General features: G+C 48.3%; 1 protein-coding gene across 2 annotated transcripts in view; it reads left to right on the top strand.

Annotated features, from left to right (window-relative positions):
- HADH (hydroxyacyl-CoA dehydrogenase) overlaps window positions 1-16,833 on the top strand; it is a 136,818-nt gene that overhangs the window by 30,350 nt on the left and 89,635 nt on the right. For both annotated transcript variants that reach the window (XM_063919154.1, XM_063919147.1), the window contains exons 2-3: window positions 4,839-4,967; window positions 6,662-6,819. In XM_063919154.1, coding sequence (XP_063775224.1) covers window positions 4,839-4,967; window positions 6,662-6,819 — 287 coding nt within the window. The remainder of the gene's footprint in view (window positions 1-4,838; window positions 4,968-6,661; window positions 6,820-16,833) is intronic.

Here is a 16,833-nt window from a genome sequence, read left to right as displayed (position 1 = left end):
CAGGTGGTATCTCAGGGGTACAAATTGGAATTCGAGACGTCTCCCCCTCGCCGTTTCCTAAAGTCTGCTTTACCGACGTCTCCCTCCGACAGGGAGGCGGTATGGGAAGCCATTCACAAGCTGTATTCCCAGCAGGTGATAATCAAGGTACCCCTCCTACAACAGGGAAAGGGGTATTATTCCACGCTGTTTGTGGTACCGAAGCCGGACGGCTCGGTGAGACCTAATTTAAATCTGAAATCCTTGTACACTTACATACAAAGGTTCAAATTCAAGATGGAGTCACTCAGAGCGGTGATTGCAAACCTGGAAGAAGGGGATTATATGGTGTCTCTGGACATCAAGGATGCTTATCTCCATGTCCCAATTTACCCTTCTCACCAAGGGTACCTCAGGTTTGTGGTACAGAACTGTCACTCAGTTTCGGACGTTGCCGTTTGGTTTGTCCACGGCACCCCGGGTCTTTACCAAAGTAATGGCCGAAATGATGATACTCCTTCGAAGGAAGGGAGTTTTAATTATCCCTTACTTGGACGATCTCCGGATAAGGGCAAGATCCAGGGAACAGTTGGTAGTCGGGGTAGCACTATCTCAAGTAGTGTTGCGGCAGCACGGTTGGATTCTTAATATTCCAAAATCGCAGCTGATCCCGACGACACGTCTTCTATTCCTAAGGATGATCCTGGACACAGTCCAGAAAAAGGTGTTTCTCCAGGAGGAGAAAGCCAGGGAGTTATCCGAACTAGTCAGAAACCTCCTAAAACCAGGCCAAGTGTCAGTGCATCAGTGCACAAGGGTCCTGGGAAAAATGGTGGCTTCCTACGAAGCAATTCCATTCGGCAGATTCCACGCAAGAACTTTCCAGTGGGACCTGCTGGAAAAATGGTCCGGATCGCATCTTCAGATGCATCAGCGGATAACCCTGTCACCAAAGACAAGGGTGTCTCTCCTGTGGTGGTTGCAGAGTGCTCATCTTCTAGAGGGCGCAGATTCGGCATTCAGGACTGGGTACTGGTGACCACGGATGCCAGCCTGCGAGGCTGGGGAGCAGTCACACAGGGAAGAAATTTCCAGGGCTTGTGGTCAAGCCTGGAGACATCACTTCACATAAATATCTTGGAGCTAAGGGCCATTTACAATGCCCTAAGCCAAGCAAGACCTCTGCTTCAGGGTCAGCCGGTGCTGATCCAGTCGGACAACATCACGGCAGTCACCCACGTAGACAGACAGGGCGGCACAAGAAGCAGGAGGGCAATGGCAGAAGCTGCAAGGATTTTTCGCTGGGCGGAAAATCATGTGATAGCATTGTCAGCAGTGTTCATTCCGGGAGTGGACAACTGGGAAACAGACTTCCTCAGCAGAAGTCTTCCACATGATTGTAAACCGTTGGGAAAAACCAAAGGTGGACATGATGGCGTCCCGCCTAAACAAAAAATTGGACAGGTATTGCGCCAGGTCAAGGGACCCTCAGGCAATAGCTGTGGACGCTCTGGTAACACCGTGGGTGTACCAGTCAGTGTATGTGTTCCCTCCTCTTCCTCTCTTACAAAAAGTACTGAGAATTATAAGACGGAGGGGAGTAAGAACTATACTCGTGGCTCCGGATTGGCCAAGAAGGACTTGGTACCCGGAACTTCAAGAGATGCTCACGGAGGACCCGTGGCCTCTACCTCTAAGAAGGGACCTGCTCCATCAAGGACCCTGTCTATTCCAAGACTTACCGCGGCTGCGTTTGACGGCAGGGCGGTTGAACGCCGGATCCTGAAGGAAAAAGGCATTCCGGATGAAATCATCCCTACCCTGATCAAAGCCAGGAAGGATGTAACCGCAAAGCATTATCACCGCATTTGGCGAAAATATGTTGCGTGGTGCGAGGCCAGTAAGGCCCCGATGGAGGAATTTCAACTAGGTCGATTCCTGCATTTCCTGCAAACAGGAGTGTCTATGGGCCTAAAATTGGGGTCCATTAAGGTTCAAATTTCGGCCCTGTCAATTTTCTTCCAGAAAGAACTAGCTTCAGTTCCTGAAGTTCAGACGTTTGGAAAAGGGGTACTGCATATACAGCCTCCTTTTGTGCCTCCAGTGGCACCTTGGGATCTCAATGTAGTTTTGGGGTTCCTAAAGTCACAATGGTTTGAACCACTTGAATCTGTGGAGTTAAAATATCTCACATGGAAAGTGGTCATGCTGTTGGCCCTGGCCTCGGCCAGGCGCGTGTCAGAATTGGCGGCTTTATCCTGTAAAAGCCCTTATCTGATCTTCCATTCAGACAGGGCGGAATTGAGGACTCGTCCTCATTCTCTCCCTAAGGTGGTTTCAGCGTTTCATCTGAACCAACCTATTGTGGTACCTGCGGCTGCTGGTGACTTGGAGGACTCCAAGTTGTTGGACATAGTCAGGGCCCCGAAAATATGTTTCCAGGACGGCTGGAGTCAGAAAATCTGACTCGCTGTTTATCCTGTATGCACCCAACAAGCTGGGTGCTCCTGCTTCTAAGCAGACTATTGCTCGTTGGATTTGTAATACAATTCAGCTTGCACATTCTGTGGCAGGCCTGCCACAGCCAAAATCCTGTAAAAGCCCATTCCACAAGGAAGGTGGGCTCATCTTGGGCGGCTGCCCGAGGGGTCTCGGCTTTACAACTTTGCCGAGCAGCTACTTGGTCAGGGGCAAACACGTTTGCTAAATTCTACAAATTTGATACCCTGGCTGAGGAGGACCTGGAGTTCTCTCATTCGGTGCTGCAGAGTCATCCGCACTCTCCCGCCCGTTTGGGAGCTTTGGTATAATCCCCATGGTCCTTACGGAGTTCCCAGCATCCACTAGGACGTCAGAGAAAATAAGAATTTACTTACCGATAATTCTATTTCTCGTAGTCCGTAGTGGATGCTGGGCGCCCATCCCAAGTGCGGATTGTCTGCAATACTTGTACATAGTTATTGTTAACTAAATCGGGTTATTGTTGTTGTGAGCTATCTATCCAGAGGCTCCTCTGTTATCATGCTGATAACTGGGTTCAGATCACAGGTTGTACAGTGTGATTGGTGTGGCTGGTATGAGTCTTACCCGGGATTCAAAAATCCTTCCTTATTGTGTACGCTCATCCGGGCACAGTATCCTAACTGAGGCTTGGAGGAGGGTCATAGGGGGAGGAGCCAGTGCACACCAGGTAGTCCTAAAGCTTTACTTTTGTGCCCAGTCTCCTGCGGAGCCGCTATTCCCCATGGTCCTTACGGAGTTCCCAGCATCCACTACGGACTACGAGAAATAGAATTATCGGTAAGTAAATTCTTATTTTTATATTTGACACGGTAGAATACCGGTAACCAATGGAGGGACTGACCGAGCGGATCAGCAGATGAAGAACGTCTGGCGAGGAAGATTAGCCTCGCAGCTGAATTTAAAATGGATTGAAGTGGTGATAGCCTATGTTTGGGAAGACCAGTAAGGAGACTATTACAATAATCAATGCGGGAGATGATGAGTGCATGGATTAGAGTTTTTGCAGCGTCTAGTGTAAAATAAGGGTGTGGAATAGGAATAGATAGCGTAGCCCGCAGCGTAGCGAGCCCGCAAGGGGCTCATTTGCGCTCGCCCAGCTGTCTGTATGCCGGCGGACGGGATTCCGGCGCCGGGAGCCCGACTGCCAGCATCAAATACTATACCCGTGGGAATATAGTGTCTCCACACAACTCTTCTTAGATTCAGGCCCAAATGTATTAAGCCTTAACAAGAGATAAAGTGGAGATGGATAAAGAGTGATAAATGACCAGCCAACCAGCTCCTAACTGCCATGGCTGTTTGAAAAATTACAGGAGCTGGTTGGCTGGTACTTGATCCTTCTTTACTGAATCCCTTTTAAGGCTTATTACATTTTGGCCTCGGTAAGATGCTTGCACTGAAGTCTGCAACTAAACCTGAGGGATATGACCTGGGGTTGTGATCAGAGCTGAGCAGGATGGTTCAGAAAGGAAAAATCTTCCCATATCATTTCTGTTAAGGAATAACCACCTAACAGGTAAAACTAAATGTGGAGTGAAAAAAAGAAAAATTTCAGATCTTTGTCCTGTAAGTTGCACACTTCTTCAGTAGTAACCAACTGCCCAGTAAAATACAGCTTATAGTGAATCACATCTAATGTATAAATATGTATATTTTTGCCAGTTACTTTAAGAACTATGATTTTGGAGAAGTATTAAAAACAAAAGTACATTTTTAGGTAATTTCAGTGAACCTGTCATAGTGGGTATCCGGTCACTAGGTCGACATGAGGTTTTTTTTTTTTTTTTCACAATGCTTCTGTTTGTCCACATATTAGGAGTAGAAACCGCAAGCACTGGTTTTGCCTATTACATTGTCAATACATAGTTTGAATTGGTCCTGGACCAACAACCTGAGGCACCCCTGCAAGTGTCCCACGGCACCCCAGGATGCCACGGCACACTTTGAGGACCACTGATGTAATAAAAATAGATATAGATGTTCGAGAATATTAATCTCTGGGTAAAAGCAAAGAACCTGACATTTCTGACATCTGCCAGAACATAAATACAGTCTTGCTTCATGGCATTTATTAAAAATAATTCAACTCTGCTGGAGAACCAGGGTAGAGTTAATGTACATAAATCGTACACATATTGCTAGTAAAATAATAGTTGTTGTTCACACTTCTCAGTTTTAGGATGGGTATCCAATTAGCCAAGGTTAATGGTCTAGCCGGGGGTTATCCAGTTAGCCTTGTAAAGCCGCGATTCCCGAAAGCTATTCTGGGGTTTTCTTTGTAGCAGCCAGCCTGAAATATGTCTTTTCACATGACCTCTCCTTATTGGTCTTTGTAGGTGGCTGCAGCTACAGGTCATACTGTAGTATTAGTGGACCAGACTGAGGACATCTTGAAAAAATCTGCCAAAAGCATTGAGGACAGCTTGAAAAGAGTCACCAAGAAGATGTTTGCAGACAAGCCTGAGGTGACATTCTGGTATTTTATTCTATTTTAATATATTTTTAGGAATAGATATAACAGAAGTACACTTGTCATCATGAATTAACACTGTCTAGAATTCTAATACAGGTATATACATTTCGGGACTTGGATCAGAATCAGATTTTTTAGCTAGGACAAAACTCTGACATACTGTAGAGTACTGCATGTAATTAGCAAGGTGGGTACAGCATATTCTGCAGCATACGGGCTATTGTTATGTTAAAAGGCAGTTTGGCAGTGCGTTTCATTTATATGCCCTGGCGCACTGTGACTCATTCCTGATATTGGGACTGCCTCTGGGAAAGAACTCTCTGCCAGCCTTTGGTGGATCGCAGATCTAATTAGATATGCCCATAGTGTTTGGGCAAAAGCTTCGCCTCATCCATTTTACTATAGATTTACAAATGCTACTTTTCATGTCAAGTTTTGCTTTTTATGTTACCATGTTCATTAAAACCTCATGTATATACTAAAATAATAGTGAGACTGCTATAACACCAGGATTGTCATTTTCAATTCAGCCATATTTATTTAAATGTTTTTGGGGGTTTTCTACAAATGTTTATTAAAAAAAATTTCCCCAGTAAAATGTGACTGGACAGTGCAAGAAGTATTGGGTGAATATACTGCTCTAATGTAGCACTCTAATCCACAGGGAATGTGTCTGTAAAATTACCCTGTACATCTGTTGTCTCATTCTAAAAATCTTGTCTCAAAATAACACAAAATCTTGTATTAACGTATTGGCATAAAATGAGACACGAGTCCTGATCTCAATCTGCAGCCATCACACCAATTTCCCCATGCCTCCCATGACCTCTCTTTCACCCCTTCTAGACCCTGGACTCTAGAAGAGCAAATACATGTGCTTCCTATAAAAGTGGATATCCATACAAAAAATTAGTCCTGATATTAGAAGATGTAATGTATTATTTGTGGAATACATTAGTAACTGAAATGGTCAACAGTACCTAGTTTGGAGGTAGTACAACACGTAGGGTCTGATTTTGAGTTTGTAGTAGAGCACAAAAAAAGTTACTTTGCACTTGGACAAACCATGTCGCAAAGGCGTGCAAATCATTGGCGTTTTTATAATGGGTGCAATGTGTGCGCTGTACGCGGGCCCCTGGGTATGGGAGGGGGACCACACCCCGCACACTGCACCCTTTTTAATGTATACCTTTCCGGGATACAGCGTCGGGCACTGCAGTCACTGCAGAAATTGCCGCCAAAATGGCCACCGTGCATGCGCAGTAGTCAAATTGGTCTCCAGATCATGGCGAGCACCATGTTTCTGGAGAAATGCGCGTGCGCAGCAGACTCCGGCACAATGCCGGAGACTACAGCGCCGTATAGAGGAAGGGGCCCACCCGGAGGTGCACACAGGCCCCCTTCTCTGTTGAAACGCCCCTGGTGCAAATAAGAAAAAAAAATTGTGTGCACGTGCAGTGTCTATTTTGCATGCAGGGTAAATACTGGCTGCTTTTGCATGTAACTCACGAATTCTGGACCGCTTATATTTATACTGCAATCTAGGTTTGAGCTTGGACACTCCCCTCCCAAATCTCCCTGTACAGCATGGTTTTGCCAATGTGCATTTTTTGGCTATGAAAATATTTAACCCCCTTAAACTGATTGTGTGTGTAATTAGCTTTCTTTCTGACTACTGTTTTGCAGGCTGCTTCTCAGTTTATTACGAAAACATTATCAAACTTCAGCACCAGCACAGACCCTGCGGCCGTGGTACACAGCACTGACCTGGTGGTAGAAGCTATTGTTGAGAACTTGGAAGTGAAAAATGAACTCTTCAAGAAGCTGGATAAATTTGCCCCAGAGTATGTCACGCCATTACATTCTACCACATAAATCAGTGGAAGCTGAAAAAGCGTCAGTGGGCTTCATCTCAGTTTTAGGTGTTCATTGAAATGTTATTTAGTTTCGCTTTTCTGAGGCTTATTAAGCTATGGGGTGTTTCTGCAGCGGGGTACACTGGTATTCCACAGGAAATAACATTGGGGTGTAGAGTAGGATCTTGAGCCGACTGTTCCCAAGATGCTCAGCGCCGCCTCCTCTATAACCCTGCCTCCGTGCACAGGAGCTCAGTTTGTAAGTTGGTGCCTGCAGTGCAGGCAGCTAATAGGCAGGGCTGCTCCAGCATCCCTAAGAAGAGCTATTTTTAAAGAAGATAGAAGACTTCAAGGGCTGCAGCAGAGGCACTCTAGTGCTAGAGATCATTCTGATATCTCCTGCTGCAGCTCCATCACCTCCCCCAGCGGCGCTGTATACTCCCGCGTCCCTGGTTGCCGGGTAGTTACAGCGGAGGCTCCGGTTCTTCACCCAGGGAGCGCACACTAACCGAAGTTCTCCGGAATTGCGTGGCTGCACTCAGGGAGGAGGCAATAGGGTCCCCCAGGCGGGACCTGCTGGAAAACGCGATCTGCCGTGGTCAATAGGAGGCGGGCCGCGCACGCTGGCGTGGACACTGTGGCAGTACAGGGACCCGACTAGACCACCAGGGCAAGGGCATAGGTCGTATTAGGCTATAATCCATTTTCTCTAACGTCCTAGAGGATGCTGGGACATCCGTAAGGACCATGGGGAATAGACGGGCTCCGCAGGAGACATGGGCACTTTAAGAAAGACTTTGACTCTGGGTGTGCACTGGCTCCTCCCTCTATGCTCCTCCTCCAGACCTCAGTTTGATACTGTGCCCAGTGGAGACTGGGTGCATTTCGGGAGCTCTCCTGAGTTTCCTGTAAGAAAGCATTTTTGTTAGGTTTTTTTATTTTCAGGGAGCCTGCTGGCGACAGACTCCCTGCATCGAGGGACTGAGGAGAGAGAAACAGACCCACTTCTCTGAGTTCAGGGCTCTGTTTCTTAGGCTACTGGACACCATTAGCTCCAGAGGGATCGGTACGCAGGTCTCACCCTCGCCGTCCATCCCAGAGCTGCGCCGCCGTCCTCCTCGCAGAGCCGGAAGAAAGAAGCCGGGTGAGTATGTGAGGAAAAGACCCATCTGAGGCGGCAGAAGACACTTGAATCTTCACTGAGGTAACGCACAGCACTGCAGCTGTGCGCCATTGCTCCCCTTCACCTCACACACTCCGGTCACTGTAAGGGTGCAGGGCGCAGGGGGGCGCCCTGGGCAGCAATATAAACATCTCTTATGGCACATATGTGTATATATACATGTACAGCTGGGCACTGTACATGTATAAAAAGCGCCCCCGCCATGTATTGAAAAAATTGAGCGGGACAGAAGCCCGCCGCCGAGGGGACGGGGCTTCTCCCTCAGCACTCACCAGCGCCATTTTTCTCCACAGCACCGCTGAGAGGAAGCTCCCCGGACACTCCCCTGCTTGACACACGGTGACCGAGGGTTTTAAAGTAGAGGGGGGGGCACATAATTGGCTCAGATACATAAAACAGCGCTGCTGGGTAAACCTTAATTTACTGTGTTATTCCTGGGTCATATAGTGCTGGCATACTCTCTCTCTGTCTCTCCAAAGGGCCTGGTGGGGAACCTGTCTTCAGAAAAGAGCTTCCCTGTGTATGTGTGGTGTGTCGGTACGTGTGTGTCGACATGTCTGAGGTTGAGGGCTCACCTAAGGAGGAGTGGGAGTTTATGAATGTTAGGTCTCCGTCAGCGGTGCCGACGCCAGACTGGATGGATATGTGGAATGTTTTAAGTGCAAATGTTAATTTATTGCACAAAAGGCTAGCCGAAGCTGGAGCACAGTCAGGGAGTCAACCCATGCCTGTCCCTATGTCGCCGGGACCTTCGGAGTCTCAGAAGCGCCCACTATCCCAAATAGTTGACACAGATACCGACACGGATTCAGACTCCAGTGTCGATTACGATGATACAAAATTACAGCCAAAGGTGGCTAAAGGTATTCGATATATGATTATCGCAATAAAAGATGTGTTTCATATCACTGAGGAACCCCCTGTCCCTGACACGAGGGTACACATGTATAAAGGAAAGAAACCTGAGGTCTCCTTTCCCTCCTCACATGAGCTGAACGAAGTATGTGAAAAAGCGTGGGAAACTCCAGACAAAAAACTGCAGATTCCCAAAAGGATCCTAACAGCGTATCCTTTCCTGTCGCAGGACAGGATACGGTGGGAATCCTCCCCTAGGGTGGACAAGGCCTTGACGCGCTTATCAAAAAAGATAGTGCTTCCATCCCAAGATACGGCTACCCTCAAGGATCCTGCTGACCGCAAGCAGGAGGTTACCCTGAAGTCCATTTACACACATTCTGGTACGTTACTCAGAACGGCTATTGCGTCGGCCTGGGTTTGTAGTGCTGTAGCAGCATGGACAGATTCCTTATCAACGGATATTGAGACTCTTGATAAGGATATCATTTTATTGACCCTAGGGCATATAAAAGATGCAGTCTTGTATATGAGGGATGCTTGAAGAGACATTAGTTTACTGGGTTCCAGGATAAACGCTATGTCTATTTCTGCTAGGCGTGTCTTATGGACTCGACAGTGGACTGGTGATGCCGACTCCAAGAGACATATGGAGTTGTTGCCTTACAAGGGTGAGGAATTGTTTGGAGAGGGACTCTCGGACCTCGTCGCTACGGCAGGTAAATCAAATTTTTTGCCATATATTCCCTCACAATCTAAGAAAGCGCCTCATTATCAAATGCAGTCCTTTCGTTCCAATAAAAGCAAGAGAGCATGTGGATCGTCCTTTCTTGCCAGAGGTAAGGGCAGAGGGAAAAAGCTGCATAACACAGCTAGTTTCCAGGAACAGAAGTCCTCCCCGGCCTCTGCAAAATCCACCGCATGACGCTGGGGCTCCCCTGAGGGAGTCGGCTCCTGTGGGGGCACGTCTTCGACTATTCAGCCACATCTGGGTCCACTCACAGGTGGATCCATGGGCAATAGAAATAGTTTCCCAGGGTTACAAGCTGGAATTCGAAGAGGTGCCTCCTCGCCGGTTTTTCAAATCGGCCCTACCGAAACAACCCCTGGAAAGAGAGATAGTGTTACATGCTATTCACAAATTGTGTCTTCAACAAGTGGTGGTAGAGGTTCCCTGCTTCAAAGAGGGCAGGGGTACTACTGAACTCTGTTTGTGGTTCCGAAACCGGACGGTTCGGTCATACCCATTTCTCTAACGTCCTAAGTGGATGCTGGGGACTCCGTCAGGACCATGGGGAATAGCGGCTCCGCAGGAGACAGGGCACAAAAATAAAGCTTTAGGATTAGGTGGTGTGTACTGGCTCCTCCCCCTATGACCCTCCTCCAAGCCTCAGTTAGGTTTTTGTGCCCGTCCGAGCAGGGTGCAATCTAGGTGGCTCTCCTAAAGAGCTGCTTAGAAAAAGTTTTTAGGTTTTTTATTTTCAGTGAGTCCTGCTGGCAACAGGCTCACTGCATCGAGGGACTTAGGGGAGAGAATTTCAACTCACCTGCGTGCAGGATGGATTGGATTCTTAGGCTACTGGACACCATTAGCTCCAGAGGGAGTCGGAACACAGGTCTCACCCTGGGGTTCGTCCCGGAGCCGCGCCGCCGACCCCCCTTACAGATGCTGAAGATTGAAGGTCCGGAAACAGGCGGCAGAAGGCTCTTCAGTCTTCATGAAGGTAGCGCACAGCACTGCAGCTGTGCGCCATTGTTGTCACACACTTCACACCAAGCGGTCACGGAGGGTGCAGGGCGCTGCTGGGGGCGCCCTGGGCAGCAATATTTATTACCTTTATGGCAAAAGAATACATCACATATAGCCATTGAGGCTATATGTATGTATTTAACCCATGCCAGTTATCTAAAACTACGGGAGAAAAGCCCGCCGAAATAGGGGGCGGAGCTTATTCTCCTCAGCACACAGCGCCATTTTCCTGCTCAGCTCCGCTGTAAGGAAGGCTCCCAGGACTCTCCCCTGCACTGCACTACAGAAACAGGGTAAAACAGAGAGGGGGGGCATTTTTTTGGCGATATTTTGATATATTTAAGCTGCTATAAAGAACAACACTTATATAAGGTTGTTCCCATATATATTATAGCGCTTGGGTGTGTGCTGGCAAACTCTCCCTCTGTCTCCCCAAAGGGCTAGTGGGGTCCTGTCTTCGATAAGAGCATTCCCTGTGTGTCTGCTATGTGTCGGTACGTGTGTGTCGACATGTATGAGGACGATGTTGGTGTGGAGGCAGAGCAATTGCCAATAATGGTGATGTCACCCCTCAGGGAGTCGACACCGGAATGGATGGCTTTGTTTATGGAATTACGTGATAATGTCAGCACATTACAAAAATCAGTTGACGACATGAGACGGCCGGCAAACCAGTTAGTACCTGCCCAGGCGTCTCAGACACCGTCAGGGGCTGTAAAGCGCCCTTTACCTCAGTCGGTCGACACAGACCCAGACACAGACACTGAATCTAGTGTCGACGGTGATGAAACAAACGTATTTTCAAGTAGGGCCACACGTTATATGATCACGGCAATGAAGGAGGCTTTGCATATCTCTGATACTGCAAGTACCACAAAAAGGGGTATTATGTGGGGGGTGAAAAAACTACCTGTATCAGAGGAATTAAATGATGTATGTGATGAAGCGTGGGTTAACCTAGATAGAAAAATGCCAATTTCAAAAAAGTTATTAGCATTATACCCTTTCCCGCCAGAGGTTAGGGCGCGCTGGGAAACACCCCCTAGGGTGGATAAGGCGCTCACACGCTTATTAAAACAAGTGGCGTTACCGTCTCCTGATACGGCCGCCCTCAGGGATCCAGCTGATAGGAGAATGGAAACTACCCTAAAAAGTATATACACACATACTGGTGTTATACTGCGACCAGCCATCGCCTCAGCCTGGATGTGCAGTGCTGGGGTCGTCTGGTTGGATTCCCTGACTGAAAATATTGATACCCTGGATAGGGACAGTATTTTATTGACTATAGAGCAATTAAAGGATGCTTTCCTTTATATGCGAGATGCTCAGAGAGATATTTGCACTCTGGCATCGAGAGTAAATGCGATGTCCATATCTGCCAGAAGGAGTTTATGGACGCGACAGTGGTCAGGTGATGCGGATTCCAAACGACATATGGAAGTATTGCCGTATAAAGGGGAGGAATTATTTGGCGTCGGTCTATCGGATCTGGTGGCCACGGCAACTGCCGGAAAATCCACCTTTTTACCTCAGACCCCCTCCCAACAGAAAAAGACACCGTCTTTTCAGCCGCAGTCCTTTCGGTCCTATAAGAACAAGCGGACAAAAGGACAGTCATATCTGCCTCGGGGCAGAGGAAGGGGTAAGAGAGGGCAGCAAGCAGCCCCTGCCCAGGAACAGAAGCCCTCCCAGGGTTCTGCAAAGCCCTCAGCATGACGCTGGGGCCTTACAAGCGGACTCAGGAGCGGTGGGGGGTCGACTCAAGAAATTCAGCGCACAGTGGGCTTGCTCACAGGTGGACCCCTGGATTCTGCAGGTAGTATCTCAGGGTTACAGGTTGGAATTCGAGAAGTCTCCCCCTCGCCGGTTCCTAAAGTCTGCTTTGCCAACGTCTCCCTCAGACAGGGCGACGGTATTGGAAGCCATTCACAAGCTGTTTTCTCAGCAGGTGATAGTCAAGGTACCCCTCCTACAACAGGGAAAGGGGTATTACTCCACGCTATTTGTGGTACCGAAGCCGGACGGCTCGGTAAGACCTATTCTAAATCTGAAATCTTTGAACCTGTACATACAAAAATTCAAGTTCAAGATGGAGTCACTCAGAGCAGTGATAGCGAATCTGGAAGAAGGGGACTTTATGGTGTCCCTGGACATAAAGGATGCTTACCTACATGTCCCAATTTGCCCTTCACATCAAGGGTACCTCAGGTTCGTGGTGCAAAACTGTCATTATCAGTTTCAGACGCTGCTGTTTGGATTGTCCACGGCACCTCTGGTCTTTACCAAGGTAATGGCCGAAATGATGATTCTTCTGCGAAGAAGAGGCGTATTAATTATCCCTTACTTGGACGATCTCCTGATAAGGGCAAGGTCCAGAGAACAGCTGGAGGACGGAGTAGCACTAACCCAACTAGTGCTGCAACAACACGGGTGGATTCTGAATTTTCCAAAATCTCAGTTGACCCCGACGACACGTCTGCTGTTCCTGGGAATGATTCTGGACACGGTTCAGAAAAAGGTGTTTCTTCCGGAGGAGAAAGCCAGGGAGTTATCCGAACTTGTCAGGAACCTCCTAAAACCAGGGAAAGTGTCTGTGCATCAATGCACAAGAGTCCTGGGAAAGATGGTGGCTTCTTACGAAGCGATTCCATTCGGCAGATTCCACGCACGAACTTTTCAGTGGGATCTGCTGGACAAATGGTCCGGATCGCATCTGCAGATGCATCAGCGGATAACCTTATCGCCACGGACAAGGGTGTCTCTTCTGTGGTGGTTGCAGAGTGCTCATCTGTTAGAGGGCCGCAGATTCGGCATACAGGACTGGGTCCTGGTGACCACGGATGCCAGTCTGAGAGGCTGGGGAGCGGTCACACAGGGAAGAAACTTCCAGGGAGTATGGTCAAGCCTGGAGATGTCTCTTCACATAAATATACTGGAGCTAAGAGCGATTTACAATGCTCTAAGTCTGGCAAAACCCCTGCTTCAGGGTCAGCCGGTGTTGATCCAGTCGGACAACATCACGGCAGTCGCCCACGTAAACAGACAGGGCGGCACAAGAAGCAGGACAGCAATGGCAGAAGCTGCAAGGATTCTTCGCTGGGCGGAAGATCATGTGATAGCACTGTCAGCAGTTTTCACGATCTACACCCGGGAGAGTGGGGACTTCATCCAGAAGTCTTCCATATGATTGTGAACCGTTGGGAAAAACCAATGGTGGATATGATGGCGTCCCGCCTCAACAAAAAACTGGACAGGTATTGCGCCAGGTCAAGAGACCCTCAGGCAATAGCTGTGGACGTTCTGGTAACACCGTGGGTGTTCCAGTCAGTGTATGTGTTCCCTCCTCTGCCTCTCATACCAAAGGTACTGAGAATTATACGGCAAAAGGGAGTAAGAACGATACTAGTGGCTCCGGATTGGCCAAGAAGAACTTGGTACCCGGAACTTCAAGAGATGCTCACGGAGGATCCGTGGCCTCTACCTCTAAGACCGGACCTGCTTAAGCAGGGACCGTGTCTATTCCAAGACTTACCGCGGCTGCGTTTGACGGCATGGCGGTTGAACGCCGAATTCTTAGGGAAAAAGGCAATCCGGAAGAGGTCATTCCTACACTGGTAAAAGCCAGGAAGGAGGTGACTGCACAACATTATCACCGCATTTGGAGAAAATATGTTGCGTGGTGTGAGGCCAGGAAGGCCCCCACGGAGGAATTTCAACTGGGTCGATTCCTACATTTCCTGCAAACAGGATTGTCTATGGGCCTCAAATTGGGGTCCATTAAGGTTCAAATTTCGGCCCTGTCGATTTTCTTCCAGAAAGAATTGACTTCAGTTCCTGAAGTCCAGACTTTTGTAAAAGGAGTACTACATATACAGCCCCCGGTTGTGCCCCCAGTGGCACCGTGGGATCTTAATGTAGTCTTGGATTTTCTCAAATCCCATTGGTTTGAGCCGCTCAAATCGGTGGAGTTGAAGTATCTTACATGGAAAGTAACCATGCTACTGGCCCTGGCTTCAGCCAGGAGAGTATCAGAATTGGCGGCTTTATCATATAAGAGCCCATATCTGATTTTCCATACGGACAGGGCAGAACTGCGGACACGTCCTCATTTTCTGCCTAAGGTGGTGTCAGCGTTTCACCTGAACCAGCCTATTGTGGTGCCTGCGGCTACTAACGTTTTGGAGGATTCCAAGTTGTTGGACGTGGTCCGGGCATTGAAAATATATATTTCAAGAACGGCGGGAGTCAGAAAGTCTGACTCACTGTTTATATTGTATGCACCCAACAAGATGGGTGCTCCTGCTTCTAAGCAGACGATTGCTCGTTGGATTTGTAGCACAATTCAACTTGCACATTCTGTGGCAGGCTTGCCACAACCTAAATCTGTCAAGGCCCATTCCACAAGGAAAGTGGGCTCATCCTGGGCGGCTGCCCGGGGGGTCTCGGCATTACAACTCTGCCGAACTGCTACTTGGTCAGGGGCAAACACATTTGCAAAATTCTACAAATTTGATACCCTGGCTGAGGAGGACCTTGAGTTCTCTCATTCGGTGCTGCAGAGTCATCCGCACTCTCCCGCCCGTTTGGGAGCTTTGGTATAATCCCCATGGTCCTGACGGAGTCCCCAGCATCCACTTAGGACGTTAGAGAAAATAAGAATTTACTTACCGATAATTCTATTTCTCGTAGTCCGTAGTGGATGCTGGGCGCCCATCCCAAGTGCGGATTGTCTGCAATACTTGTACATAGTTATTGTTACAAACAAATTCGGGTTGTTATTGTTGTGAGCCGTCTGTTCAGAGGCTCCTACTTTTGTCATACTGTTAACTGGGTTCAGATCACAAGTTATACGGTGTGATTGGTGTGGCTGGTATGAGTCTTACCCGGGATTCAATATCCTTCCTTATTGTGTACGCTCGTCCGGGCACAGTATCCTAACTGAGGCTTGGAGGAGGGTCATAGGGGGAGGAGCCAGTACACACCACCTAATCCTAAAGCTTTATTTTTGTGCCCTGTCTCCTGCGGAGCCGCTATTCCCCATGGTCCTGACGGAGTCCCCAGCATCCACTACGGACTACGAGAAATAGAATTATCGGTAAGTAAATTCTTATTTTTAAATTTAAAATCCCTGAACCTTTACTTAAAACGGTTCAAGTTCAAGATGGAATCGCTCAGGGCGATCATCGCCAGCCTAGAAGGGGGAGATTTTTTGGTATCTCTGGACATAAAGGATGCATACCTGCATGTCCCCATATATCCTCCTCATCAGGCGTACCTGAGATTTGCGGTACAGGATTGTCATTACCAATTTCAGACGTTGCCGTTTGGGCTTTCCACGGCCCCGAGAATTTTCACCAAGGTAATGGCGGAAATTATGGTGCTCCTGCGCAAGCAGGGTGTCACGATTATCCCGTACTTGGACGATCTCCTCATAAAAGCGAGATCACGGGAGAAGTTGCTGAACAGCGTATCACTTTCACTGAATGTGTTACAGCGACACTGCTGGATTCTCAATATTCCAAAGTCGCAGCTGATTCCTACAACTCGTCTGCCCTTCTTGGGCATGATTCTGGACACAGACCAGAAAAGGGTTTTTTCTTCCGACGGAAAAAGCGCAGGAACTCATGACTCTAGTCATGAACCTGTTGAAACCAAAACAAGTGTCAGTACATCATTGTTCTGGGAAAGATGGTGCCAACATACGAAGCCATTCCATACGGCAGATTCAATGCAAGGACCTTCCAATGGGTCCTATTGGACAAATGGTCTGGGTCACATCTGCAATTGCATCAGCGGATCACCCTGTCCCCCAGGGCCAGAGTATCTGTCCTGTTGTGGCTAAACAGTGCTCACCTTCTAGAGGGCCGCAGGTTCGGCATTCAGGACTGGATCCTGGTGACCACGGACGCGAGCCTCTGAGGTTGGGGAGCAGTCACATGGGGAAGAAATTTCCAAGGACTTTGGTAAAGTCAAGAGACTTGTCTTCACATCAACATCCTGGAACTAAGGGCCATATACAACGCCCTACGTCAAGCGGAGATCTTACTTCGCAATCGACCAGTTCTGATCCAGTCAGACATCACCGCAGTAGCTCATGTTGCCCGCCAAGGCGGCACAAGGAGCAGAGTGGCAATGGCGGAAGCCACCAGAATTCTTCGCTGGGCGGAGAATCATGTAAGCGCTCTGTCAGCAGTGTTCATTCCGGGAGTGG

Source organism: Pseudophryne corroboree, chromosome 1 (genome assembly GCF_028390025.1).
Source record: "Pseudophryne corroboree isolate aPseCor3 chromosome 1, aPseCor3.hap2, whole genome shotgun sequence".
NCBI classification, from domain to species: Eukaryota; Metazoa; Chordata; class Amphibia; order Anura; family Myobatrachidae; genus Pseudophryne; species Pseudophryne corroboree.
Note: the sequence above shows the minus strand (reverse complement) of the source record. Positions and strands in the feature narration are given on the sequence as shown.